This window comes from Monodelphis domestica, chromosome 1, assembly GCF_027887165.1.
Source record: "Monodelphis domestica isolate mMonDom1 chromosome 1, mMonDom1.pri, whole genome shotgun sequence".
Lineage (NCBI taxonomy): Eukaryota > Metazoa > Chordata > Mammalia > Didelphimorphia > Didelphidae > Monodelphis > Monodelphis domestica.
Genome location: NC_077227.1, coordinates 458,131,769 through 458,159,747, shown reverse-complemented (window position 1 = coordinate 458,159,747; position 27,979 = coordinate 458,131,769). Strand labels below are relative to the sequence as shown.

The 27,979-nt window shown below is 40.3% G+C and overlaps 1 protein-coding gene across 5 annotated transcripts; it reads left to right on the top strand.

Annotated features, from left to right (window-relative positions):
• Window positions 1-24: 24 nt before the first annotated feature.
• On the top strand, window positions 25-27,656 carry LOC103104329 (tyrosine-protein phosphatase non-receptor type substrate 1-like). 5 transcript variants are annotated; one of them, XM_007474952.3, is made up of 6 exons: window positions 25-260; window positions 14,301-14,633; window positions 17,444-17,545; window positions 20,016-20,052; window positions 20,895-20,931; window positions 25,912-27,656. In XM_007474952.3, the coding sequence occupies exons 1-6, from the start codon at window positions 203-205 to the stop codon at window positions 26,032-26,034; spliced, it is 690 nt and encodes a 229-aa protein (XP_007475014.1). In that variant the 5' UTR covers window positions 25-202; the 3' UTR covers window positions 26,035-27,656. The 5 variants fall into 5 exon arrangements, 4 of the variants coding, with proteins under 4 accessions (XP_007475014.1, XP_056668365.1, XP_007475013.1 ...); XR_008915326.1 differs by having other exon boundaries at window positions 26-494; window positions 17,441-17,545; XM_007474951.3 differs by having other exon boundaries at window positions 28-260; window positions 17,441-17,545.
• Window positions 27,657-27,979: the final 323 nt, after the last annotated feature.

Sequence of the window (27,979 nt, the reverse complement as noted above, 5' to 3'; positions counted from 1 at the left end):
CAAAACCCTGAGTCACTCTGTGGATCACGGGAAACTAAGCCTGAAATCTTATCAAGGGCTTTGGAGTCTTCTCCATTCTCCTGGAGATACATATCGAGCGTAAAAGGGTTAACTTGCAAAGTTCAGCTCTTTCCCACTTCCTTTTTCCGTTTCTCAGGCTGCCCTACGCTTGGAGTTTCAAACAAGAGCCGAGAGTTACAGCATGTTTTCTCTGAGTTTCTGGGCTCTGCTGACCTTGATCGACAGCTGGGCCTGGGTTGGTGAGTCCTAAGCTGTGGCAGAGATAAGTTCGGACGGAGAAAAGGAAAGGAAGGCTTGAGAATGGGTTGGGGCCTGGGACTGACTTCTCTCTTGGGCTGGGTCTGGACAACTTCCATCTAAAGTACAGTGTACTGCTCCTATCTCCGGAGATATGGCCTTAGGAAACTGAGTACAGTGGCTCCCACCTCTGGACTCACTAGGGATAGGTGCTAGAAGGTACCGCCAGGATGGAGGTAAGAGCCTAGTTTGGAAAGGGGGGCGGGCAGGGGGGGGCGGGGCAAAGGTAAACTGTGCAGATGATGGCTTTGGCTTTGTCTGGAGGCTCTGGTCAGGGCTTCTGGGTTCCAATCCCTACACCAGCAGTTTGTGTTATAACAGAAAGAGCATTAACTCTGGAGTCAGAGACTTGGGCTTAAATACTCCCTCAGACACTACCTATCCGACCTTTTAGAAGTCATTTATCCTCCTGGGATAAATTGAGGGGGTTGATCTAGATGGCCTCGGAGGTTTCCTCTAGGGCTTGATGTAAGATCCTATGACCTCATGTGCACACCGGACACACACTGAGGTTGGCCCTATAAAACTCTGAAATGACAAAGACGGAGAACTTGAGAACTGCCAATGGTGTGTTGTGACAGGTGGAAGAGGCCATTAATCAATGCTATAAGGGATTGTAGAATAGAACTGGCAAGCAAGAGAGGCCATAGCACTTTGGATGACAGCTTTGGAAAGATCTTAGGAAGAAGAATACACACTATTAGAGCTGGAAAGGGGATCTGGGATCATTGGGCCTGATTCTCTCATTTGATAGGTGAAGAAACTAATGTCCCGAGAGGGAAAGCATTTGTCCTACATCACACAATAATTTTGTGACAGAGCTAGGACTAGAATCCAGGTCTCCTGACTTAAAGTTGCATCAAACTGTGCCCCAGGAGAAAGGTTTCCAGTGGTTTTTCTTTTTCCTCTCTGGCTCACCAGTAAGGGGAAACTAGGTGGTTCAAGCCAGCTTTGGAGGTGGGAAGTCACTTCTAGCTATGTGACCCTGGACAAGTCACTTAATCCCCATTGCCTAGTCCTTACCACTCTTCTGCCTCAGAATGGATACTTAGTGTCTATTTTAAGACCAAAGGATAAGGTTGGAGTTTTCTTGTCTGTTTTAAATTTTTGAAAACAAAACAAAAACTTCCCTCCTGTCTGGGCAAGAGGTATTTGGTTGAGGGAATAGCTTTCCTCCCCAGTCACTCCTGGTAGGCAGCCAATGTTTTCTTCCCTGTTCCTTCCTCCCCTCTGCCTTGATTTTTTCCTGTCCTCTTGGATCTCGATAGAGATCAGGGAAATCAACATGTTGGCAACTACTACTAGATGGCCCTGCTACATCCAGGTGAGTAACCTGCTCAGAAGGTTCCTCAGTGGGGATTTTCTGTGTAGGTTCTCTGCTCTTGATGACTCTTTTCTTTCTTTTAATTTATTATGAGTTAGAAAATAAGAAAAATAAATATTTTCAAATGTAATGCCCCCCCCCAAAAGGATTATATGTAAGACCATAAATCTGTGACATATAAATATTATTTTTTCTAATATTTAATACATTTAATATGGTAATATCTGCATTGCCCTGTTAGAATTCCATTCTGAACTTCTTTCTACATTCTGCTGTTTAAATGTTTTGTTACCATTCCTTTCTTGCTTTTCTTTCTTTTTTTTTTTGGTATCACTATATTCCACTCCCAGAACTCCCTTCCCTCCCCCCAAAAGCTCTTCCTTGTGACAAATAAGGATAGTGAAGCAAAAAAAAAATTTGCTTTGGATTGAACTTGTCTGAGAATGTATGTCATTCTATCTACAATGTTGTGACTGGTTGTTGTATTGATTAGAGTTCTGAGTCTTTCAAAGTTGTTTTTCTTCACAATGTTGTAATCATTACATAAATTGTTCTTCTGATTCTTATCCTTTCATCATTGCATCAACTTCTTCAATTCATACAACTCTTCCCAGATTTCTCTGAATCTATTTCTTTGATCATTTTTATATGAATAATAGTCAATTACATTCACATGCCATGATTTATTCAGTCAATTTCATTTGATAGGCACTCATTTTGTTTCTAGTACTTTGCTACAACAAAAACTGCTATTAACAAAAAATATACATATTTTTTACACATATGGATCCTTTCTTTCTGTCCTTGATTTCTTTTTGAGGTATATGCTTAGCACTTCTAGCATTTGGTCAAAAGGTATGCATAACTTAGTGACTTTTTGGGAATAGTGCCAAATTATTTTCCAAAATGATTGAACCATTTCACAGCTCCACCAACAGAACATTAGAGTGCCTGTCCTCCCACAGCCCCTCTAAAAATTGCCATTGCTAACCTGATGAGTGTGTTTGAATTTCTGTGATATTTTAATTTGCATTTCTTTTGTTATTAGTGATTTGTAATTTTTATATTGTTGATAGCTTAGATTTCTTCCCTTAAATGATATGCCTGTTCCTATCCTCTGATCATTTAAATATTGAGGAATGACTTTTGTCCTTATAAATTTCATTACTTTTCTTATATCTTGAATCTCAAATCATTATCAGAAAATGTGTTGCTAAGTCCTGCTATCACTCCCATCTCTGTTTCCTACTTTATTCTAACTACATTGTTTGTTTGTTCAAAATTATTCCAATTGTATGCAATCAAAATTGTTCATTTTATCTTGTACAATCATTTTTGACCCCTTGTTTGGTCAAGAGCTCTTCTCTTATGCATAGTTATAAAAGCTAGAGGTTTCTTTTCATTAGTAATTTGTTTCTGATATGAACTTTTTATATCTAGGAAATTTATTCATCTGAAGTTGATTGTGGCATATGGTGTGAGATATTGACCTAAGCCTGATTTCTCTGACTACTTTTTTTTTAAAAAGCAATTTATCCGATAGTGTTTGCTTGCCACATTAGTTGGTATCATTGGATTTCTCACACTATCCTACTGTGTTTGATTGTTTCTGGGTCTTCTGTACCTAATCTGTTCCTTTAATCAGTATTTCTATAGTTTAAGTAGTACAAAATTATTTTGATAATTATGGTTTTATAATATATTTGGCATCTAGTACTAGTAGACCCCCTTCTTTCTCAATTTTTTTCCATTATTTCCCTTGAGATTCTTGATCTTTTGTTCTTTTCAGATGAATTTTGTTAAAATTTTGTCTTGTATAATCTTTTGGTAATTTGGCTGGTATCCCAATGAATAAATAATTCAGATAGTACCATTATTATTTTAAAAAATCCTTATCTTCCATCTTAGGATCAACATTCCATATCAGTTTCAAGGCAGAAAGATGCTAAGGTGTAGGCAATTAGGGATAAGAGACTTGCCCAGGGAAAAATCTTAATATTAAAATTATTATTTTTAGGCAGCTAGGTGGCTCAGTGGAAAGAGCACTAGATCTGGAGTCAGGAAGACCTAAATTCAAATCCAGCTTCAGTCACTTACTAGCTTTGTGATTCTGGGCAAATCACCTAACCTGTTTGCTTTAATCCACTGGAGAATGAAATGGCAAACCATTCCAGTATCTTTGCCAAGAAAATCTCATAGACAGTATGGTCCACAAGGTCATAAGGAGTTGGGAACATGAAAAACAATACACTATCATTTTTATTATATTATTACAACCCAACCAAAGCAATCAATTCCTCTTCAACTATAAAACTTCCTTTATATATCAAATAGTTTTTTGGTTTTATATACATAAGATTTCTTTTTTTTTTAACCCTTACCTTCCATCTTGGAGTCAATGCTGTGTATTGACTCCAATGCAGAAGAGTGGTAAGGGCTAGGCAATGGAGGTCAAGTGACTTTCCCAGGGTCACACAGATGGGGAGTGTCTGAGGCTAGATTTGAACCTAGGACCTCCCGTCTCTAGGCCTAGCTCTCAATCCACTGAGCTACCCAGCTGCCCCCTATACATAAGATTTCTGAGTGTATTGGAGAGTGGACTTCAAGGTAGTTTATGTGTTCTATAGTTATTTCGAACCCATAGAAAGGTGTCTATACCAACTATGAAGATTTCCCCTCAGGCAGAATTGGCAGATGAGAAATTTGTTCCAACAGTCATGAAAGTGACTAAAGCAGACACTTGTGGAGCACTTAGAGCTTAGTCAGACATTGAAGGTACCAAGGTTAATCACTGCATCCCAGGACATGGTCACTCCTGACTTTTGTCTTGCCACTGGGCAATGACTCTGAAAGAGAGAGTGAGGCTCACAACTTTGGGCAACTCTGCCTCACATAAATCCAGTTCATGCATATAATGTCAAGATATCACCCCTTGATGTCATTGGTTCTCTTTGAAATTGAAGTATAAACAAGAATAAGTTATTTTGAATGGAATTTCTCTCTCCTCCTATATGTATATATATATATATATATATATATATATAAACTTATGCACATTCTCTTGGATCTTATTGATTAAATATGGAAATTCTCATTATTTTTGTGAGGTTATAGTATATAATGCTACCTAAAGTTATTTTTAAATTAATTTTTAGTGTCTCTCAAGGGTTCTTTAAGCAAACCATCAGATTATCTACAAGGTGAAAACTTTATTTCTTCTTTGCTTTTGCTTATTTTTTCAAAAAAATTTTTTTCCTTATTGTTACAGCAAATATTTCTAGAACTATATCAAACTATAGGCATGACAATAGACATTTTTGCTTGACCACTAAAGCCCCTTGTATTTTTTTCTATTACAAATTATGTTACCTTTTGGTTGTAGATAGATACTATTATTAGTATATATTAAATATACTTATTCCTGGGTTTTTTTTTTTAGTGTTTTTAACATAAAAATGTTGTGTTTTATAAAAATGAATTCTTTAATTTATTTAATTTAATGGGGGACCTGCAGGTCCTCTTATCATAGAGATGTGTAGAGATTAATCAGCCCACAGGGACAGGAAGTAGGATCAGGGAGCCCCCTGCTGAGCCAGCATCAGTTGCAGGCTGTCAGTTGCTGATAGTTGGTGAGTCAGTTGCTGATAGTTAAGGCTGGCAGTTGTTGGGAAGTTGGCTGCTGGGTGTGAGTTGGTTGTTGGTAGTGTGGGTTGGCATTTAGTTGCTGGAATATAAAGGCAGGCCTGAGCTTACTGAGAGGGCTTTTAGCTTTATCCTTTAAAGGACTTTTTGCCTCTGGAATCTCTAGAGAGAAGAAGGTCTGTATCATAGGCAAGGATCTGCTGTCAGTTGGCTACTAACAGTTGGGCTGCTATAGAAAACTGATTGAAGGAGTGATTGAATAGTGGCTATCCATTTTAGGGAGTTAGGTAGTTACTGAATAATTGATAGAGTATGTTATATTAGGCCTGGGTTGTGCCAGGTAGAAGACACTGTCCTCAGAAGAAAATTAGAGGTAGTATGAGGAATTTTAGGTTTATTTATAGTATATAAGATTAGTAATTTCTATTTCCTCTTTTCTATCTATCTGTACTTCTTTCTTAAATTAAACAAAGTTTTTTTTAATCAAACTGCTCTCTTATTTTGTTAAAACCCCCATTTTAACCCTTTTCAGTTTTGTCAAAGCCTTTTCTGTACATGTTATATATGTATGCCAATATGATATATGCTTTTTTATTACTATTTTATCTATTACAGTTTTCCTAATATTGAAACCATAACCCAGCATTCTTGCTATACATGGTCATATATAATATATATCTCTCATATATACATTTTGTTTTTTCCAATTATCTATAAAAACAATTTTTTTAAACCTTTACCTTCCATCTTAGAATCATTAGTGTGTACTAGTTCCAAGACAAAAGAACAGTAAGGGCTAGGTAATGGGGGTTAAGTGACTTGCCCAGAGTCACACAGTTAGGAAGTATCTGAGGCTATATTTGAACCTAGGACCTCCCATATCTAAGCTTGGTTCTCAATCCACTGAGCCACCTAGCTACCCCTTGTAAAAACAATTTTTAACATTAATTTAAAATTTTTTGAAATCCAAATTCTGTCTTTACTTCCCCTCCTTATTGAAGAGGCAAGGAATTTTACATAGGTTATACATGTATAGTCATATTATTCATGTTGTGAATACTGTTCCCCCCAATAAAAACAAAGAAAGTTTTTAAAAAATATGCTTCAAATTGTATTCACACTCCCATAAATTCTTTCTCTGGAGGTTGATAGAGTTTTTCATGAAAAGTCCTTCATAATTGTTTTGGATCATTGTATTGCTGAGGATAGCTAAGTTAGTTGTAGTTCAACATATTGTTAATGTGTACAATGTTTTGATTCTTCTCACGTGACTTTGCACTAGTTCATGTAAGTTTCTCCAGATTTCTCTAAAAGCTTCCTGCTCATCATTTCTTATATCACAACAATATTCCATCAAAATCATATAACACCTTGTTTGGCAATTCTCTAATTGACAGGCATCCCCTCAGTTTCTTATTCTTTACAACCACAAGAACTGCTATAAATATTTTTATTCATATAAGTTCTTTTCTTTTTTTAAAAAAACTCTTTGAGATATAGACCCAGTAGTGGTTTTGCTGGGTCAAAGGTATGCATGCTTTTATAGTGCTTTGGACAGAGTTGAAAATTGTTTTCCAGAAGAGCTAGATCAGTTCACAATTCCACCAATAGTGTCCCATTTCCCCCAAATCTCCCCCAACCTTTGTCATTTTCCTTTTCTGTCATGTTAGTCAATCTGATAGGTGTGAGATGGTACCTAAGGGATTTTAAAATGTGCATTTCTCTAATCAAAACTGATTTTGAACATTTTTTCCAGACGACTATAAATAGCTTTGATTTTTCCACCTGTTCATATCCTTTGACCATTTATCAGCTGGGGAATGACTTGTATAAATTTGATGCAGTTTTCTGTATGTTTGAGAAATGAGGCCTTTATCAGAGAAACTGCTATAAAATTTTTTTTCAGTTACAATTACTGTGTCTTTTCCTCCATCATAGTTTCCTCTTGTTGATCCTTCTCTCTCTGTCTTTGTCTCTGTCTCTCTCTTTTTCTCCCTCTCGCCTTTCACCCCATCCCTCCTCAAAAGTGTTTTGCTTCCTACCACAGGCTCTCCCAATTCATCATTTCTTCTATTAGCTACCCACTTCTTTTATCCTCTTCCCCTCCTACTTCCCTGTAGGTCAGACAGATTTCTATACCCAACATTTGGTCTTCTGAGTATATTAACTTATTAAGCAATGCATGCTAATTGCCAAACAGATTTGGACCAAGCCCCTTCCTCAGTTTAGGGATGGACCCTTGAATACAGAGGAATACAGAGAAAAAATTGAATACATTAAAAACAATTTTAAAAGATCACATAATTAAAAGGAAACAATACAGCATTAGATAATCCAATCTCTAATTAGGTTAGTGAAGAAAGTGAACAGGTACAATTCCCAGAATTCAAGAAAAGAGGTAGCCCACTCTTCCCCAAATATCTGTAAATAATCAAAGGAACATGGAAACAATAACTGATTGATCAGAATGGAGCAAGATGTCAGATAAGAATGCTTGAGATGTACAATTATGAGAAAACTTGCATCAACCTTAGGATCTGACAGTCTTTCTGGTCAACATAACGTAGGTCCTTTAAATAGCAGCAATAAGTGGTCCAGTTTCCCACTCATGCAAAGCTGGGTTCAAACAATGCAATAAGGTTTTCTCCCAATTCCATAACTGAATAAACTTTTCTCACAAGATAGAATTTAGATTAGGCCCATAATTGAATAGAAAGGGAACTGAGCTATCTCCAGAATGAAGTCAGTGTAGTTCACTCAATTCCCATTTGCTGTCCTAATCCCCTCAATTTCTTCAACACAGGTCAGCAGATTGGGAAAGGATAGGTAGATTTGAGGTGGGGGGCGGGGAAAGAACCTTGTCTTTCATCCAAGAAAAATGTTAAATCTGTGCTATCATGTTCCTGTTTCGTTATGACAACTATATGGTGAAGTATATAGAAAGCGATGCCTAGAGTCAGAAAGATCTGAATTCAAATCTGGACTCAGAAACAGACTAGCTGTGTGACCCTGGGCAAGTAATTTAACAAGTCACTTAATCTACTATGGTTTCCTCAACTGCAAAAGAGAGGTGATAGCATTTATTTCTCAGGGTTGCTATGAAGAACAAATGAGATATTAATTATAAAGCATTTACTACAATGCCTAGAGCATAATGGGCACTTAAGAAATGTTTGATTCTGGTATTACCTGTAATAAGATGCCACAGGCCGGGTCCAGCCCCACTTGTGGCTCCAGGGGTCCTCAGTAGGTGTGATGGATAGGCAAAATGATACATGGAAGGAAGCTCTGTGTATATGTTTCTGCCAGGGGGCATGCTTCGCATTAAATGACTGCTTCGCCATGCCCAGTTTTGGTCTTTATTTTTATACCCATTTTTTGGGCACACAGATACATTATTCAACATACATGTTCAAGTAAAGATAATTGGATGTGATACATTAACTTTTAACAAATTGTTTGATTAACATTCTGAGATCATTCTATACATTTGTATGGTAACTATTGATTTGACAGGAACACAAAGATTCTACACAAGAAAAATGATTTTGTCACAGGTGGTTTAATTTTCTCATTAACCTATGAGGTTCTTTGAGCTTACAGACAAATCAAGGAAAATCACTTATTACCTTTAATAAAAATAGATAATCAATCAGAAGTTCTAGAAACAATTCAACAATCATAGCAGTGAGGTTGAGAGATCAGAGAGGTACTGAGAACACAATTCAGATTTAATATTGGGCTAATTATTTTTCAGGGTTTACTAGGGAGTTTCTCAAGGGGAAGAATCTGAGGCATAGTGGAGCTTGGTGTACCTGTAGAAGTCTTTCCTTTTGGATGATTTATGTACTGGCTTTAGGAGAATGAGTTTCTGTACAGGGGGAGTAGGGAAAATTCTGGACTTGGAGTATGGGTAGAGCTTTTGCTGGGAATTATGAACCTAAGCAAAAGTTAACCCACAATAGTCTTTTGGGTTTGGTTTTGTGAGTCTAAGCTATTGATGATATTTTGGGGAAATAGTGTGCAAGCATTTTGCTCTTATATTACTTTTCCTGAGATCAGGGAGAGGACAGCAATCATGTCAATTTCATTAGTAAAGGATGTTGATAAGAGAAGTTATGCAGAGGGCATATTCAGTGGGCAATTCCATCCTGCCAAAGAGTCACTCTGTGACCTCTTGGCATCCACGAGTGACCTTGTCAAGACATTATGGCCTGATGGCTCCCAGCAATGAGGATAAACTAGAAGTCTTCCCAATAAGATCAGGGATGAAGCAAGGATGTCCATTATCACCACTATCATTCAATATTGTTCTAGAAATGTTAGCTATAGCAATAAGACAAGAAAAAGAAAATAAAAGATTTATAATAGATGAGGGAACAAAACTTACTTTTGAAGATGCTATGATGGTATATTTAGAGAACCCTAGAGATTCAACAAAAAAACTAATTGGTACAATTAACAAACAACTTCAGTAAAGTTGTAGGATATAAAATAAACCCACATAAATTATTAACATTTCCATATATTACAATCAAAACTAAGATGGAAGGGATATAAAAAAATTCTTTTAAATAATTGCAAACAATCTAAAATACTTAGGAAACAACCTTCCAAGACAAATCTAGGAGCTATATTAACACAATCACAAATCATTTCTTACACAAATGAAGAGAAATCTAAACAAATGGAGAAATATTAATTACTCATAAATAGGCTGAACCAATATAATAAAAATGGTAATATTACCTGAATTAATTTACTTAGAACCATATGAATCAAATCACTAAACACTTATTTTCTAGAGCTAGAAAAAATAATAACAAAATCACTTGGAAAAATAAAAGGTCAAGAATAGTAAGGAAATCAATGTGGGGGGGAAACATTACAGATTTCAATCTATTAAAAAGTGACAATCTTCAAAACAATCTGGTATTAGCTAAGAAATAGAATTGTGAATCAGTGGACTATAGTATATACATAATATCCAATAGTGAATGACTATAGTAATCTAGTTTTTGATATACCCCAAAAAGTCAAGCTTTGGGAGCAAGAACTCATTATTTGATGAAAACCTCTGGGAAAGCTGAAAAACAATTTGGCAGAAACTAAGCATTAACCATGATCTCACATTATATATCAAGTTAGGGTTGAAGTGGATACATGACTTAGATATAAAGGGTGATATTATAAGCAAATTAGAGGAGGATGGAAAAAATTACCTATGGATAAGGGGAAAGTTTATGATCAAATAAGAGATAGAGAGGATCAAAGGAGGTTAAATGGATAATTCTGATTGTATAAAATTGAAAGGATTTGGCACAAACAAAACCATTATAGCCAAAATTAGAAGAAAAGCAGAAAATGGGGTGGGGGGGGGGGTTTATAGCAAGTTTCTCTGATAAAGAGCTCATTTTTCAAATATATAGGGAAATGAACCAAATTTATAAAATTAAAAATCATTTAGCCATGATTAAAAATCATGGTGAAAGTATATGAATAGGCAGTTTCTAGAAGATATCGAGGCTAGCTATAGTCATATTTAAAAATGCTCTAAATTACTATTGATTAGAGAACTACAACTCTGAAATATCACCTCATATCTGTCAAACTGGTTAACATGACAGGGGGAAATGCCACATGCTGGAGGGGATATGGAAAAATAGGTACACTAATGCACTCTTGGTAAAATTGTGAATCATTCAACCATTCTCTAGAACAATTTGGAACTTTGCCCAAAGGGCTATAAAACTGCACATACCTTTTGACTCAGTAATATCACTACTATATCTGTTTCCCAAAGAGATCAAAGAACAAAGGGAAAGTTCCTAAATGTATAAGACTATTTATAGTAGCTCTTTTTGTGGTACAAAGAATTGGAAACTGAAGGAATACCCATCAGTTGGAGAATGGCTAAACAAGTTGTGGTATGATCCAGATGGAATGTGCTATAAAAAAATGATGAGCCTAATGCTTTCAGAGAACCTGGAGGAACTTAGATGAATGTACGCAGAGTGAAATAAGCAGAACCAGGAGAACACTGTACACAATAACTGCAATATTGTTACAGTGATCAATTATAAAAGATTTAGTTATTTTGAAATACAAAGATCTAAGACAATTCATGATGAAAAATGCTATCCACCTCCAGAGAGAAAACTACTTAACTGAGTGCAGAATAAAGCACATTTTCCTTCATTTTCTTTATTTTTCTTGCTTTAAAAAAAAATGGATAACATGGAAATATTTTGCATGACTTCATATTTATAATGAATATCATATCTTGCTTTTTCAATGAGGGAGAAGGGTGGAGGGAAAAAGAGAATTTGGAACAGGAAATTAAAAAAAATTGAATATTAAAAAATGTTAAAAATGGGGGCAGCTGGGTGGCTCAGTGGATTGAGAGCCAGACCTCGAGATGGGAGGTCCTAGGTTAAAATTTGGCCTCAGATACTTCCTAGCTGTGTGACCCTGGGCAAGTCACTTGACCCCCATTGCCTAGCCCTTACCATTCTGCTGCCTTGGAGCCAATACACAGTATTGACTCTAAGATGGAAGGTAAGGGTTTAAAAAAAAAAGTTTAAAATGATGGCTTCAGTAATTATAAGATTGACTTATAATTGTATGTATATATATATGTGTGTGTGTATATATATATATATATATATATATATATATATATATATATAAGCTTATAAGATTGTCTAGATAATCGACCTGCAAGCTCTAACAACAAAAATAACCCTTCATATCCCTGTTAAGGAAGGGAAAGACAACATAGTACAGTGGGTCAGGTCTTCTGGTTTCTAGGCCAATCTCTGATCTAGTGTGTCTGGCATATAGAAAGCACTTAATTAAATATTGATTGATTGATTGATCCTCTTAGCTATGTGACCATGGATATAAATCACTTCCCTCCTCTGGGTCTCAGTTTCCTCATCTGTAAAATGAGGGTAATGACACACCCCTTACTTCATTGGGTTGATGAGAGAAAAGCCCTTTAAAGCAACGTGTGAATGTGAGCTATTAATGGATTTTAATCCTACTCCTCATAGGCAGCATGGCGTAGTGGATAGAGCCTGCTGGGATTGGAGTCAGGAACATCTGGATTTGAATTCTGCCTCTAATATTTATTAGCATTGCAAATCAAAGCTAGTCACTTTACCTTCATGTGTTTTCTGGCAATTCCAAAAGAACTTTTCAGACTACTAAGTAATAGCCTACTAAGTTATAGACTGGTTGGTGGAGGGAATTCATATACCAGATGTTCCCTATCCTTACACAGATCCTTCCTGTATGTTTGTTAGGACCTTTACAGAATTCTGCAATTCTATGATGTTCTGTGCTATTAATAGAAGTACTGATTTATGGGTCAGGAGACTTGGGTTCTAGTCCAGGGGTTAACTCTGGGTGACCTTGGGCAAGCCACTGTCTCATTGGACTTTAGTTCCTTCCTCTATAAAGTGAGGGAATTGGATTGACAAAGTGTCTTCTACCTCTAACATTTTATGTTCTAGAGGAACTGCCAGGCCTGGTATTCTATGTCATTAGGCCTCTTCTAGATCTGACATTCCAAATTCTAAGGCCCTGTCCAGCTCTGATACTCTGGTCTAAGGCTCCTCCCAGCTCTGACATTCTGTGAGTTCTATGCTCCCTTCCAGGTCTGATATTCTGTATATTCTGCAGTCTAAAGACTTCCGAAGGTCTGGCATTCTGTTGCTCAAGCATTTTACCATTGTGAAGGATTAGTAAATATCCATTGTTTATTTAGCAATGACTCAGTTTTCCAGACCATCAGAAGGCATCTTAGAAACCATCTGCTCCAACTATAGAAAGAGAGAGAAAAAAAGGAGAAGCCATGGGCTAGGCTGCCAGAGGTCATCCTAGTTTAGAGTCTAAAAAAATCATCTCTGTGGAAATAATTTCCCTCCTGCAGCTGCTCTATCTACAGATAGAAACCAGGGCAAGTTTCTCAACTTTTCCTTGTTCATCATAGCAGGAGAGCTTATGCCCAGCCTCAGAGGCAGATCCAAACTCAGGCCTCAAAGAATCACCAAATCTTTCTCTCCTCAAGGGGTTTAATGTTGACAGACAAAGTCTCTCAGGCAGATCTGACTGGTTGGATGGGGTCTATCATAGAAGCAAAAAATCAGGTTTATCTTAGGCTCTTAAAATTAGAATGTTATAACTAGGAAGCATGTTGGAAGAATGCCAGAGTTGGAAAGGATGTTGGAACACAGGGCACAGAATGTCAGAAAAGAGACCTTAGAACACAGAACATAGAACATCAGATAGAGAAGGAATGCTAGAACACAGGGCACAGAACATCTGAGAAGGGACTTTAGAACACAAGGCACAGAACATCAGAGAGAGAAGGAATGTTAGAACACAGGACATCATTAGAGAAGGAAGGGATGTTAAAACACAGGGTACATAATGTCAGAGAAGGAAGGAATGTTAGAACACGGGACACAATATCAGAGAAAGAAGGGACATTAGAACACAGGACCCCAAGATTTTGGTGCTAGAAGGGACATTAGAACATAAGATACAGAATGTTGAAACTAGACAGGAACTTAGATTATCAAGTCCAAATTAATCCATCTGATGAATGAAAAAAAAAAAACCTATAGAGGTAGTAGTTCCCTAAACCTAAGAGTGTGGATTTAGAGCTGGGAGAGACTTTTGAGGGCATTTGGTCCAATCCCCTCACTTCTTTAATGAGAAAACTATACTTAATATGACTTGCCCAAGTTCATTCTGAAAGTAAGTGGCAGAACTCAGACTCTAAACCAGGCCCTCCAGCTTTAAAATCCAGCACCTTTTCCAGTGTCTCATACTGCTAACTTGATCAGTGGTGGTAGAAACCAGACTAATCCAAGGCTCCTGATTCCTCAGCCAAAACTCTCATCAATATACCCCAGCTCTCTCCAAAATGGAAGGGCAAGTCTCTCCCCTTTTCTCCCCTGTCTGTCCCTCCCCAAGCTAATCTCCCTTGGATTGCTTTCTTTCTCAGGTACCCAAGCCCAAGAACCCAAGGTCATAGTACAATCTGTCAGTTCTGTGAGAGCAACCATCGGAAGTTCAGTGACGCTGCCCTGCACTGTGATAAGTGAAGTGCCTGGGCCAGTGAAGTGGTACAAGGGCAGAATTTATGGGAAGATCATCTACAGTGACAAAGAACCCTCACCCCGTGGCCAAAGGGTGAAGAACACAAACAGCATCCTGGACATCCTCATAAGCAACATTACTAGACAGGATGAAGGAGCCTACTTATGTGTCAAGTTCAAAAAAGGCAACAATGGTGATGAGGTGGTCAGCATTGTGAGTAACACCACACTCTATATAGGTGAGTATAATCCAGAGAAAGGTAAAGGGGACAGGAAGGGGAATGAGCACTGGATTGGGATTAGGAGGACCAACATCTCAAACCAAGTTCTACTATTTCCTACGTACATGTCCCTAGGACAGGGGGAGGGGGAGGGAACAAATATCTAAGAAGAGCCACTATGTGCCAAGCTAAGTACTTTATAAATATTGTCTCATTTGAGTCTGACAACAACCCTAGGAGATAAGTACTATTATTACTCTCATTTTAGAGATGAGGCAACTGAGGCAAATAGAGGTTAAGTGACTTACCCAGGGTCACATAGCTGGTTGGATTTGAACTGGGGTCCTCTTGGCTCCAGGCATAGCACTCTAGACACTGCACCATTAGCTGATGTAGTGGATAAAGATAGTTTTTAGTTGAGTCAGAAAGACTTGGTTTCAAATTCTGCCTCTGACACTAATTAGGTATGTGACTTCAGGCAAGTCACTCTACCTTCATGTGTTTCTGGTAATTTCTTAGGACTTCTCAGACTAGTAAATCTTGGTCTCCTAAATTATAGGCTGGTGGGGGAAGGAGTTCACATACCAGGAAGTACTCATCCTGACATAGATCATTCCTATATTCTTATAAAAACCCATCCAATTCTGAAGTTCTGTGGCTATAAGACACTTCATCCTTTTGGGGCCTCAGTTTGCCAATCTGCGAAATGAAAGGATGGCTGAGATTACCTCCAAGATCCCTTACAACTCTGTATCTTATGGTCTCCTATGAGCCATGAGTTCTCCTGCTTCATAGGCTGCAAATTCCAGCATGTTTTCCTGGGGATTCTTCCCAGCCAGTCAGCAAACATTTATGAAGCACACACAAGGCATGTGTTTCCCATGATTCTCTAGGTTCATCATAATCATCATTTCTTACAGCACAGTCCTCTTCCATTCCATTTGTAATACTGCAGTTCATGCTTCAGAGTTTGCTATTCTACAAATGACCTTTACACATTTAACTCCGCCATGTTGCCTCCTTGGCAATGGACCTAACATAGAATTCTAGGGAATTATAGTGCCCCAGAAAGTAGATGCCAGAGACAAGATTCAGACTCCGGTTCCTGGCTCCACTGAGCCATGGACTTGGAAAAGAAAGACCAAAGCTTGATTCTCCCTCCAACTTTTACAAGCTGGGTAACCCTGGGTGCATTACTTAACTTCATGGTTAGCTCAGATCTACCCTAAAATTTTCTCTATTGATTTTTCCCTTCCTTCTTTCTCCCCCCCCCCCCCAACTTTTTCTCTTTAAAATTTTTTTTCTTTTTCTTTTTTTCCTCTATTGATCTTAACCCTCCCCTCTGTTATCCAACACGACAAGTCTGTTCCCTCTGGGCCATACAGACCTTCAGATATCTAAAAATAATAGTCTCGTCTTCTCCCCATCTCAGCCTCCTTTTCTTAAGACTAAACACCTTCCCCTACACCCCCCCCCCCCAATCTCCATATAGCATGGTCTTCACCAGCCTAAGGTTACCCTTCTCTGGACATGCCTCAGCTTATCAATCTCCTTCCTGAAATGTGGTGCCCAAAATGAAATTCAAGACCTCAGTTGTGTTCTGACTGAGACCGTTACCACCCTAAGTCAGACCAGCCTGGCGACTGTCCCCTGTTCATGACATTCCATCTCCCAGTCTTTGGACTGGCTGTTCCCCTGCCCTGGGATCCACTCCTTCCTCACCTCCATTTCATGGAATCTATCTATAGCTTCCCTCAAAGCTTGACTCAAGGGCCACCTCCTACATACAGAAAGCCTGTTCTGAACTTTGTGGCTGCTCTTGTCCTCCCCCCAAAATTACTTTAAATATATTTCACACTTAGTGTCTATATAAATAGGTGGCACAGTGGATAGAGCACCAGGTCTGAAATAGAGAGGATCTGGGTTCAAATCTGGCCTCAAATACTTGTATGACCCTAGGCAAGTCATTTAACTCATTTGCCTAGCCCTAGCCCTTCTGTTTTAGAGTTGTTACTAAGACAGAAAGCAAGGGTTTAAAAAAAAATGTTGTCTCTTCCCATAGAATTTAGGCTCCTCAAAGGTAGAGATTGTTAAAAGCATTTAGCACAGTGAGTGCCTGACCTAGGGTAAGTACTTTTGAATGAATGAATGAATGCATGTATTCATGAAGCCTAAAATGGAAATGGGTCTGATTTTTCCAAAAGTACCCATAGTACATACAATTTATCTCGTTTCTTCACTTCTCAGCAGGCTGCACTTAGGACTTCTCCATCATGCCTCCATGCTTGGTACACACACACACACACACACACACACACACACACACACACACACACCCCTTTTATGTGTTGCCTTCACACATTAGAATGCAATCTCCTTGAAGGCAGGGACTCTCCTTCTTGCTTTCATCCCCAGTACTTACCACAGTGCCTGGCACACAGTAGATACTTAATAAATGCTTGTTTTACAATTTTGAGTTCCAAATTCTCTCTCATTTCCCCTTCCTTCCTCATTGAGAAGGCAAGCACTTTGATATAGGTTATACTAGGACAGACATGCAAAACATATTTCCATATTAGTCAAACATTTACCATTGTTTGTGGTTTTATTTTGCTTATAATCCCTACCCTCCACCTTAGAATTAATACTATGTATTGGTTCCAAGGCAGAAGAAAAGTAGAAGGCCCAGGCAATGGGGGTCAAGTGATGTGGCCAGGGACACACAGCTGGGAAGTATCTGAGGCTAAATTCGACATTAGGACCTCCCACTGCCCCCTTATTCCTGTTATCATTGTTTTAAATAAATGCTTACTATTTCATTGCAGTAGACAGCCAAATTTCATCGGGTGTCATCGTAGCCGCCACGGCCGGATCCGTGTGTCTCAGCCTTGTCTTCTTAGCCCTCTTCTGCTACTTCAAAAGAAAGACAGGTGACAACTAATTTTCCTGGGCCCAGAAGGTTGGATGTTGGGGGTGAAGGTCTATGAGTAGAGGGAGCAGCCAGGGAGAGCAGCACTGAAAGCAACAGTGCCTCCTCTCACCTGTGCAGACCCATTGGCTTTTGAGGTGTGGAGGGACGGAAGCTGTGATTCTGCCCATGTAGAGAGCTCGGAGGGAGGAACTTCCACAACCAAAGGCAGATCAGCACCTCTGCAGTTTATTACCTCGGGCCTGACTTACTTGCCAGGGTCATGCAGCGAGTATGTGGCAGAGGCAGGATTTAAACCAAGTCTTCCTTCGGCTGAGGACAACTCTCTATCCAATATGCCACCCTGCTTTTCAGCATCCCAACATCTGTCATCTCATTGTGGTGCAGAAGGAAGGTGCTGAACTTGGAGTCAGAAAACACAGGTTCAAAACCAAGCTCTTCCACTCACTACCTGTGGGACTTTGAACAAATCTTTTAACCTCTCTTGGCCTCCATATCCTCATCTGTAAAATGAGAGGGTTGAGCTCAACAGTCTTTAAAGGTTCCTTCCAGCTCTAAAGCTGAGATCTCACCTGAATGTCACAGCAGCAAAACCTCACTCACAATAGCCTAGGTTCGAATCCCATCTTGGACACTAGCTAGGAAATCATGGTCAAAGCAACCTATTAAAGACTCATTTTTTTCATCTGTAAAATGGAGATAATAAATCCTCTCAAAATTCTCATATTAGTGTTGATTTGAACCTAGGTCTTTTGACTCCCAAATTGCCAGCATTCTATCTACTCTGCCACACTGCATCTAGATAGAATAGAATATGTCATCTAAAACATAGAACATCACCTTGAAGGGACCCAGAGAACATAAAATGGGAGAACTGGAAACAACCTTATCCAATCAAACTTCCTCATTTTGTTAAAAAGGGAATGCTAAGGTCCCTCTCACAGCCTTAAGATTTAAACCTAATTCTTTTTTAAAAAATTAATATTTTTTTCTAGTTATATGTAAAAATTGTTAACCTTTGTTTTTTTAAACAATTTTGAGTTCCAAAGTGGGAGGCCACTTTCTCTTTTCATTGAGAGGGCAAGCAATTTGATATAGGTTATACATGTGTAGTCATGCAAGATATAATTCCATATTCATCATATTGAAAAAGAAAACAGACCCAAAAAACCCCAAGAAAAATAAAATTAAAAAAACAACATGCTTTGATTTGTGTTCAGATTTCATCAGTTCTCTCTCTGGAGGTGGACAGCACTTTTCTTCTCAAGTTCTTCAGAATCCAATATCTTGGATTACTGTGTTGCTGAGAACAGCCAAGTCATTCACAGTTGATCATTGTACACTCTAGTTGTTACTGCATATAATGTTCTCCTGGTTCTTCTCACTTCACTTTGCATCAGTTCATGTAGCTCTTTCTAGTATTTTCTGTAATTGTTCTATTAATCCTTTCTTATAGAACAATAGGATTTGATCACCATCATACACTATACCTCGTTCAGCCATTTCCCAACTGATGATGGGCTGCTATAAATATTTTTGTACATATAGGTCCTTCCCCCCCTCCTTTTTTTTAATTCTTTGGGATATAGACCTTTTATTACCCTTTGGGCAAAATTTGAAACCACTCTCCAGAATGGCTAGATCAAACCCAGTTCTTTTGATTGTCATCTATAGAACTCTTTCTTTTCTCCTACATGTTGCCTCTCCAAAGGAAGGCAGGTGTCTATGAGGTAGCTGGGTGATGGGATAGATAGAACTATGGACCTGGAGTCAGGAGCCCTGAGTTCAAATCTCCCACTTACTAGCTATATGACACTGGGTAAGTCATTTAACACTTCTCAGCCTCAGTTTCCTTATCTGTAAACTGAGGATAGTAAAAGCACTTACTTCCCAGGCTCTGTTGTGAGGATCAAATGAGATAATATCAGTAAAGTACTTTGTGCAAGCTCAACGTGCTATTATCATGTGGGGGTTGGGGGAAAATCCCATTGTGTGGTCTTCCTTGATTTCCCACCCCCAGAATGTATTTATACCTGTGGAATCAGCATCTGAGAGCAATTCAAAAGTGGAAAAGCAGTTATAGAAACTAGACTTGGAGGGTGGGTAGGATGTATGTGGTGTAAAGAAACCAGTAAGTCTTTATTATAGTCAGAGAACTGGCCCTAGTCCTAGATGTGGGGGATTACTGTATGAATGCATGTATAGAATCATTGGGGTATATCTGGCCTCTTTTAGAACCAGTTTGGGGAGCCCACCTGAGGCCTCCCAGGTCTCTGCTCAAGCTCCAGATTCTCTGTTCAGCAGTGCCTGGAGCTGGGGGAAATAAAGATGGGGGGAGAAGGGGGTGCTCTAAAGCTTCGGGTCTACATCTGCCATCACACTTTGGCTTTCCCTAGAAGGGTTCTAAAGCTACACTATCACTGCCTGGGTTACAAGTCTAACATTGTCTTTTTTTCCCTTTCTCCATCTAGGTCAAAGCCCATGTTCAGCCCGGTTTGTATGTTCCAGGTGCTGGATGATGCCCCCAAAGGGAGTTTCCTCTCTTCTTCACATGCCTGCCCTCTTCCTAGGAGAAAGTTTCTACCACTGAGCCCAGATCATTTCCCAATACAGTATATTTCCTAAAATCCTTGACCCAAGGTCTCAACACCCCAAGCCTGGGCCTATGCTCCTCCAAGCTCTGCCCCCAGAAGGTCCAACCCTATCTGACCAGGGTGGAGAGGGAGAATTCATACCTTATCACCGGGTCCCTCCCATGCTCAAGAAATGGAACCAAGCTTTTAACCTTTTACTCAGGTCATCTGTCCCAGGGAAAAAAAAGAGCAAAGACTCAAAACAACCCCACTTTAAAAAATGCGACATTCTGAGATGAAAGAATGAAAGAAATGACAGTTGGTTAGAAAGCCTAAATTCTGATCACTCAGGCACTGAATGGTTATGTGACCTTGACATGACTCTGAGCCTCAATTTCTTCCCCTGTAACATTAGGGTATTGTAGATGGAATCCTCCAGTTCTGACATTCTGTGACCTCTACCTAGAGTTCCTTACAACTTTGACAGCTTAGGTCTATTTTTTAACCTTTTGTGTAGTGATTATTATGCCCTTTTTATAGAGGAAGAAACCAAGACCTAGAGAAATTAAGTGACATATCCAAGTGAACAGAGCAATTCTATGGCAGAATCAGGACCGGAACCCAGGTCTCCCACCTCTAGGGTTCTTGCCACTCTTCTTTATTGCTTCCCAAATCATAAGTTGATCTTATACCCTTCCCTAGTCACTCAAAGACAGCAGGTTAGAAAAACTAATTTTGTGCTGTTTTGGACTGCATCTTCTTTCTTCTCTCCTTTAGACCAGAAGCCTCAAAGACCAACCAGCCCCAGAAAGAGGTAAGGACTTGATTGTGATGCCCCATGAAAGGTTGGAATGGAGTCAGTCAATATGCAACTACTGAGCACCTGCTTTAAAGATAGTCTTGTGCTAACTATTTTTTTAGGGAAGAGGATGGAGCAGAACTAGGAGACACAGTCTAGTCCTACAGGGAGTTTCAGGTCTAATGAGGAAGAAGAAGATGAATATACATGGATATTCATATGATAAGGTTTAGAATATGGATTAAGCAAGAGGCTTCAAAAATTATGAAATCTAACTAAAGATCGAACTAGAGGTAGGTATGATGTAATCAAGGAAGTCTTCCTGGAGAGAGCAGGATTCCAGAGAGGAAAAATACAGTTGGGTTGAAGAAACTTGTTCTTGAGTCCATTATGAAATAGAATGTGTCACAGATTAATATGTCATATGTTGGGATGGGAAAAGGGAGGGAGGGAGATAAGTTTGATCATATAACTGAGGAAAACTTGAATAGAAATCTATTATAGGTAATTGGTAAAAAAAAAAGACTAATATGTCACAGAGTAGACTAAAATAATATATACTAGAATGTCACAGCTGGGAAGGACCTTAAAACACAGACTGTCAGAGCTAGAAGAGACTTTAGCCATCACTTAGACCAACTACCTCATTTTTCTGAGGAGAGAACTGAGTCCCAGAAAGAAATGGCTTGTCCATGGCTCCCCAGCCAAAGAGATGTCCGTGATTCCTTCCAGCCCTGCCATTCTATGAGTCTATGATACCATGAGGATGCCTAAGGAGTTCATACATATATTCTTTTTTTCCCTACCCTTTTCTACCTACAAGTCCATCTCGGGCTCCATCATATCCTTCCCCTTGGATTGTTTCGGGTGTTCAGAGAAGGTGGGAGGGCTTGCTGAGCCCTTTATGGGGCTTTTCATCCTTTGCTGTCCATCTGGCACTCAGCTCTCACCTCTTGGCTCCAAGAAGCTATAGCACCCGTAGTCTGCTAAAGCCATCCCAGCAGAAAGGCTAAACCAGATGGAGAGTAAGTGACAGGCCTCAGACCCCTCAGTGAGAGAGAGGGGTGTCTCCTCCAAGCATGTAAGATTTCCCCCAGTGGAACCAGCAGACAAGAACAGTTTGTGCCAGGGGCCAGGAAGGCAGCTAAAGCAGATGTTGTAGAGCACTTAGAGCTCGGGCAGACTTTTATCTTGCCTCAGGACTTTGATGGCTGGAAGAGAGAGGGAGGCCAATGACTTTGTGCATCTCTGCCTCACTTAAAGCCAAGTCGCTGCAAAGTCAAGGCATTACCCAGGCTGTCTCTCGTCCCCTTCAGAAACGAAGGACCAACAATAATCCTTTCCCTCACAAACCCACTGCCTAAACCAGAAAACCATCCCCCAAAATATCAATGGCTCACATTTAAGGATTAATGGATTCTGATCAGGTCTTGACACATCTTGACCACTCTCTGCACTTAGTAACTTTCCTATTGTGTGTCCTTGTGGACCATATTGGAAATTTTGAGCACTGGGTTTGGAGTCAGGAGACCTGGGTTAGAATCTGGACTTGGCCACTGACTGGCTGAATGACCTTAGTTAAGTACTTCCCCTTCCTGGGCTGCCATTTACCTCTCTGTCAAATGAAAGTATTGGACTAGATGGCCCCTAAAGTCCCTTCCAGATAGGGTATTCCAGGCATTTCAGCCCCAAATGTTCCTATCCTCTAAGCCACAGTGGCAGCCACCCTGGGAGTCACAACAGGGCAGTCGCTCCCTCTCCCCCGCTCAGTCCATTGAGTAGAATGGGTCTCTTCCTCCCAACCGCTTTCCTGTCTTCAGAGATGGTTGGGGGAGGGTGATGCAGTGCTCCCAGGAGGATGGAAGGGAATGGGGGAGGGGGAGTGGCAGCTCTGCTGGTAAGTGCCTTCCCCATCTCTTCCTCTGGACTGAAGGTACCATGGTGACGGGTGCCATGGAAACTGGCAAGCTGGAGGGAGGCCAGGGCATCCCACAGCGACAATCAGCAGCCCACGTGCAATGGTGCTGACCTCCTAGGGATCCTGCCCGGGGCCCTTGGGCCTGCTCCCGGGCCAGGTCCTTTGCTGTTCCTATGGACCCTGCCTAACAGGGCTCCTTTGACAACTGATCACAATTATATTTCACTGGTCAGATACAGCATGGGTATAGCCAAGGGAAGAATCTTCTCCAGGAGGCTTGCTGAGTTGGGAGCTGGAAGATTAAAGGAATCACAGAATACCAAAGCTTGGAGGGCCCTTAGGGCATAGTATCAGAACCAGAGGTAACCCTAGAGTTATCCAGCATAGCTCTTTTTTATTTGTTTATTTGTTTAATAAATAAGGAAATTAGGGCCTAGAGAGGGGAAGTGACTGCCCAAGGTCAGGCAGTGTGGGGGCAAAATCAGAACTTGAACCCAGATCTCCAGATTCCCAATCTATATTTCATTCCACTCTGCCAAGGGATCCAATTTCCCTTTTCCTGACTAACCTGTCCCTTACCCCTCTTTCTGCATCTTTATAAAATTTGGGGGGTGGGGGGTGGGGAGGAGATAGCTGGGTGGCTCAGTGGATGGAGAGCCAGGCCTAGAGATGGGAGGTCCTGGGTTCAAATGTGGCCTCAGACACTTGCAGCTATGTGACCCTGGGCAAGTCACTTAACCCTATTGCCTAGCCCTTACTGCTCTTTTGTCTTAGAACCAATACACAGTATTGATTGTAAGACAGAAGATAAGGGTTTAAAAAAATTACTCCTTGTGTTCCCACTTAGCTCCCATCAGGGCAGAGTTCAGATGAAAATGGAGCCAAACCCAGTAACCCCAGTTACCCCTATGACCCAGTAAGAATCCACGGGAATCTAATGTTTACCACCCTATGAAGGTCTCAAGGGGGCAGGATTGATGAGTAAACAAATGCAAGGCAAAAGCCAGAGAGCTCATCCACCCTGGCCTCCATGTCAATAAAATCCATGGATTCTCTGGTCTCTGTACCAGTGCCAAGGGACCACCCACGGCTGCAGAGATATCCATCTCCTTCCACTAAAGTGAAGGCTTTCATGCTATTTGCACTGATATCCTCTAGTCACCTTATTAGGAACTTTGAAAAATAGTCATTTAGGGCGTCTGGGGACCCAGGCCATTGGGATCGACTTTTACACAGCCACCACCCCTGGGCTCTGAAAGTCTGGAGAACCATAGATCATGGGATTTAAACTGAAAGGGACCTTAGAGATCACCTAATTCACCGCCTCACTTTCCAGAGGAAGAAAGTGAAACTGGGAAGAGGAAATGACTTACCCAAGAGCATACAGGTGACGAGTGAGCTTTTAAATTCCTTTACAACCTGACCCTTTCTTGCCCTTTTTGTCTCCTTAGAAGTAGCCCTTCGTCCTGCATTCCATGGGCCAGTCAAATTGATCTTGCAGCTTCTCAGACATGGTCCTCTTTCTCTGTCACCATGCCTTTGCACTGACCATCCCACATGGAATGTGGGATGGAATGATGTGGAATGCACTCCCTCATCGGCTTCCACTTTGGGGAATTCCGTTCTAACTGTAAGAGATGTTGTCCAAACAGCACCACCTTCAACACTAAGCCTTTCTTGGTCTCCTAGGCCCACCCTCCCTCCCTAATTTGCTTGAATTTATTCTGCATTTATTGGGCATATGAGTGTGTGATGATAGTTGGCTTCCCCAAAGGACTGTAAGCTTCCTGAGGGCAGGGACTGTTTCCTTTTTGTCTTTATAGTTCCAATGCCTAGCACAGAGCTTGGCCCAGACTAGGCACTTAATAATTACTTATGGATTGATTATCTGGTGAGTGAATATTCACTAATTCATCCTCAGGATGTTCCTCGTTCCACAGAAAGAGACACTAGAAAAGTTGTGCCTTGTGACCTCCGGAAAATCATTTCACTTCCACAGGCCTCAATTTCTTTATCTGTAACAAAGAGGGGCTGGACTACATGACTTCTAAGACCCCTTCCAGTTCCAATTCTAATGATCCATGACCTTAGGTAATGAGTAAGTCACACAACATCCTGGCCCTGGCTTTCCTAGGGTCCAGAGTGGAAGCTGTAGCTTGCAGTTTCTGGTTATAAGTAGGAAAGACTGAGTCCATGACAGTGATCGGAAGGAGGGAGAGGAGAGAAGAGCAAAGGTTAAAAAGAAGACGTGGTTCTGTAAGCCAGGACCAGAGATGGGAATTCCTGGGTTCCCATCTGGCCTCAGACACTGCCTAGCTGTGTGACCCTGGGCAAGTCACTTAGCCTCCATTGGCTAGCCTTTACTGCTCTTCTGCTTTGGAACCAGTACTTAGTATTGATTCTACAGAGTGAAGTAAGCGTTTTTGGTTTTTTTTTTTTCTTTAAAGAAGAAGGGATCAAGAAAAAGAAGTCTTGATTGGAAAGCATGACTTTGTAAAAGGACTGAAGGAGATTCAGGGGATTTCCAAGTTATCTGTACTCTCCCTCTGGCTGGCAGAGAGATGGGTTGAGATACTATAAATGGCTTCATAACCATTCTGGTGTGAATGTATGGTGGAACAAAAAGAGTCAGGGAAAGAATTAGTTTTCTTTTGTGATTCTTGTGAAACTGGGGGCACTGACTCCTCTTCCCACCCTGGTCCATAGACTCATAGAATATTAGAGATAGAGAGAATCATAGGACATAAAACCTAGAATGCCCAGAAGGACTCTAACACAGTGGCAAAGTAGAAAAAAACCCCACTGACTTTGAAGTTGATGGATCTGGGTTCAAATCCTACTCCTGACATTTATTATCTATGTGATCTTGGACAAGTCTTTTAAATTTTCCTCATCAAGACCAATTCTTCTAGTGTCCAAAATCATCAAATGAAGCAGCCCTGAAAGAAAGAATTAGTTTTTAACATACACTTATATACTGCATCCATATAGATTTTTATTTCACCTAAGATATACCTAATTCTTCCTCCCTTTCCCCAAACCTCCTTTTCAAAGGCTCTTTTTCTTTCCTTTTCCAGCCAAAAGGGAACAAAGAGATTGTATATGCTGATCTCCAACCCATTGAGAAAAGTCGTCAATCTATGAGCCCAGCGAGAGTGAAGGGTTTCCATTCTGAGTATGCCACTATTCAGCTCCAGTAATCTGGACCCAGCAAAAGCAGCTCCAAGGAGGATGGAAGGACCAATTTATTTCAAAGGAATGCTGAAGACTTTATAGTTCCAATCAGAAAGAAGGAAGTTTAAGATTCTTTCAGGAACCTGAAAATAAATTCATGGGGATTAATGATCAGTAGAACATTCAGTGGAATATTAGAACCTGGGTCTGAGATCCAGGTCTTCCATTTACTGGGCTGTGTGGCATCAGGCAGATCATTTCCCTTCTCTGATCTCAATTCCCTCATCTGAAAATGGAGATAACAACCCCTCAGCTTCTTACTTCACAAAGGTCAAATGAGATAACAGAAGTAAAGTCCTTTGTAACTATAAAACCTCTATATCAATGTCAGCTATTGTTATTGACCTCTCCCTTCTGAGGGGAAAAAAAAAAAGATGTGTTAATGCTAACTTGGAAGCAACTCCTCAGCTTCCACCAAGTGTTGAATCTCTAATTCAGTTGTGGTGCCAGGTCTCTGCAGATCTTTTCTTTTCTTTTTAAAACCCTTACCTTCTGTCTTGGAATTGATAGTAAGTATTGGTTCCAAGGCAGAAAAGCAATAAGGGCTAGGCAGCTGGGGCTAAGGGACTTGCCCAGGGTCACACTGTGGGGAAATGTCTGAGGCCAAATTTGAACCTGGGACCTCCCATTTCCAGGCTTTGCTCTTTATACACTCAGCTGTCTAGCTTCCCCCTCCACAGATCTTTTGGCCTTGGTCTAGAACAGTGGTATCAAACTCAAGTAGTAACAGGAGCCAGTAATCTTTGCATAAGGATTCCTGCTGGCCACATACTGACTTAGTGTTGATATTGTATTGTATTAATTTTGTTAAATATTTCATAATTACATATTTAATCTGGTTTGGGTCACACTCAGGAGTGTTGCCACAGCCATGGTTCATGTTTGATACCTCTGGTCTAGGAACCCACCAAAAAAAGACACAAAAACCTCTCAAGTTTTACATTAGAAAGAGATATATTTGATGGAGATCATCAGAATATAGACCACTGGAGGATTCTTTGCTCAATAATGAATTCCCTAGTCATGCAAGTTGAACTATTGAGCACAAGTAGCCCAGAGTCCAACAGGGGAATCTCTAGCTCAACCATGTATAAATCTATCAACAACAAAAAATCCTTACTAACAATCCTAAATATGTTTTTATTTAAAACCAGAGGTAGCCTGGTAGAGAGCATAGAGAGCTGGCTTTCAAATTGCACCTCAACCATTTACTGGCTTTGTGATCCTGGACAATTACCTAACCTCTGAGTGCCCATAGGCCCATGTTGGCAAACCTATGGCACAATTGCTGGAGGGGGTGGCTCACTTCCCCCTCTCCACCATGCCTGAGGATATTCCTCGCTTCCCCCCCCCCCCCCGCCCCTCTGCTCAGCAGCCCAATGGGAGCCCTTCCTCCTTCCCCTGTCTGGGGTAAGGGGGCAGCTCATGTGTCATGTGAGAGTGCAGTTCACCATCACTGCCTTAGGCAATTCTCTAAAACTGTTAAATCAGTATGTATTCATCTGCTTTGGGAAAGGGAGTTCCTCACAAGTACAAAATCATATGACCTGTTAAAGAAGTCAATAAATGAAACATGCAAGCAATCCTATAGACTAGTATTGGATTTTCTCTCTCAGACCCAAATGGTCATTTCTAAATGGCACTCACAGGGGACATGAGGAGTTGGGGGAGAGGGGAGAGATAAGGAATACAGGAAAAGACTGCAAAGCCAGGTTTCAGCCAGAGCAAGCAAGGCCAAGAGGAAGACTGACAAAGCTGTAGAGTCAGGATCCTTTCACAACTGCAAGATTAAAGAAGGTCAAGGGCCCAAACTCCAGAACCACTGTCTGCTGCTTCTGTTACACTAGATTCCATGTTTACTCTTTGCTCCCCTGTCCTAGAAGACATATGGCACCATTGAAAGTTCTTCCA

What these genes read in the sequence shown, in the direction of transcription:
- LOC103104329 (XM_007474951.3), top strand. Translation starts at nt 203, where the DNA reads ATGTTTTCTCTGAGTTTCTGGGCTCTGCTGACCTTGATCGACAGCTGG. An exon ending in CGACAGCTGGGCCTGGGTTG is followed by an intron (nt 261 to 14,300) that starts GTGAGTCCTAAG and finishes TTTCTTTCTCAG; the next exon opens with GTACCCAAGCCCAAGAACCC. An exon ending in TAACACCACACTCTATATAG is followed by an intron (nt 14,634 to 17,440) that starts GTGAGTATAATC and finishes ATTTCATTGCAG; the next exon opens with TAGACAGCCAAATTTCATCG.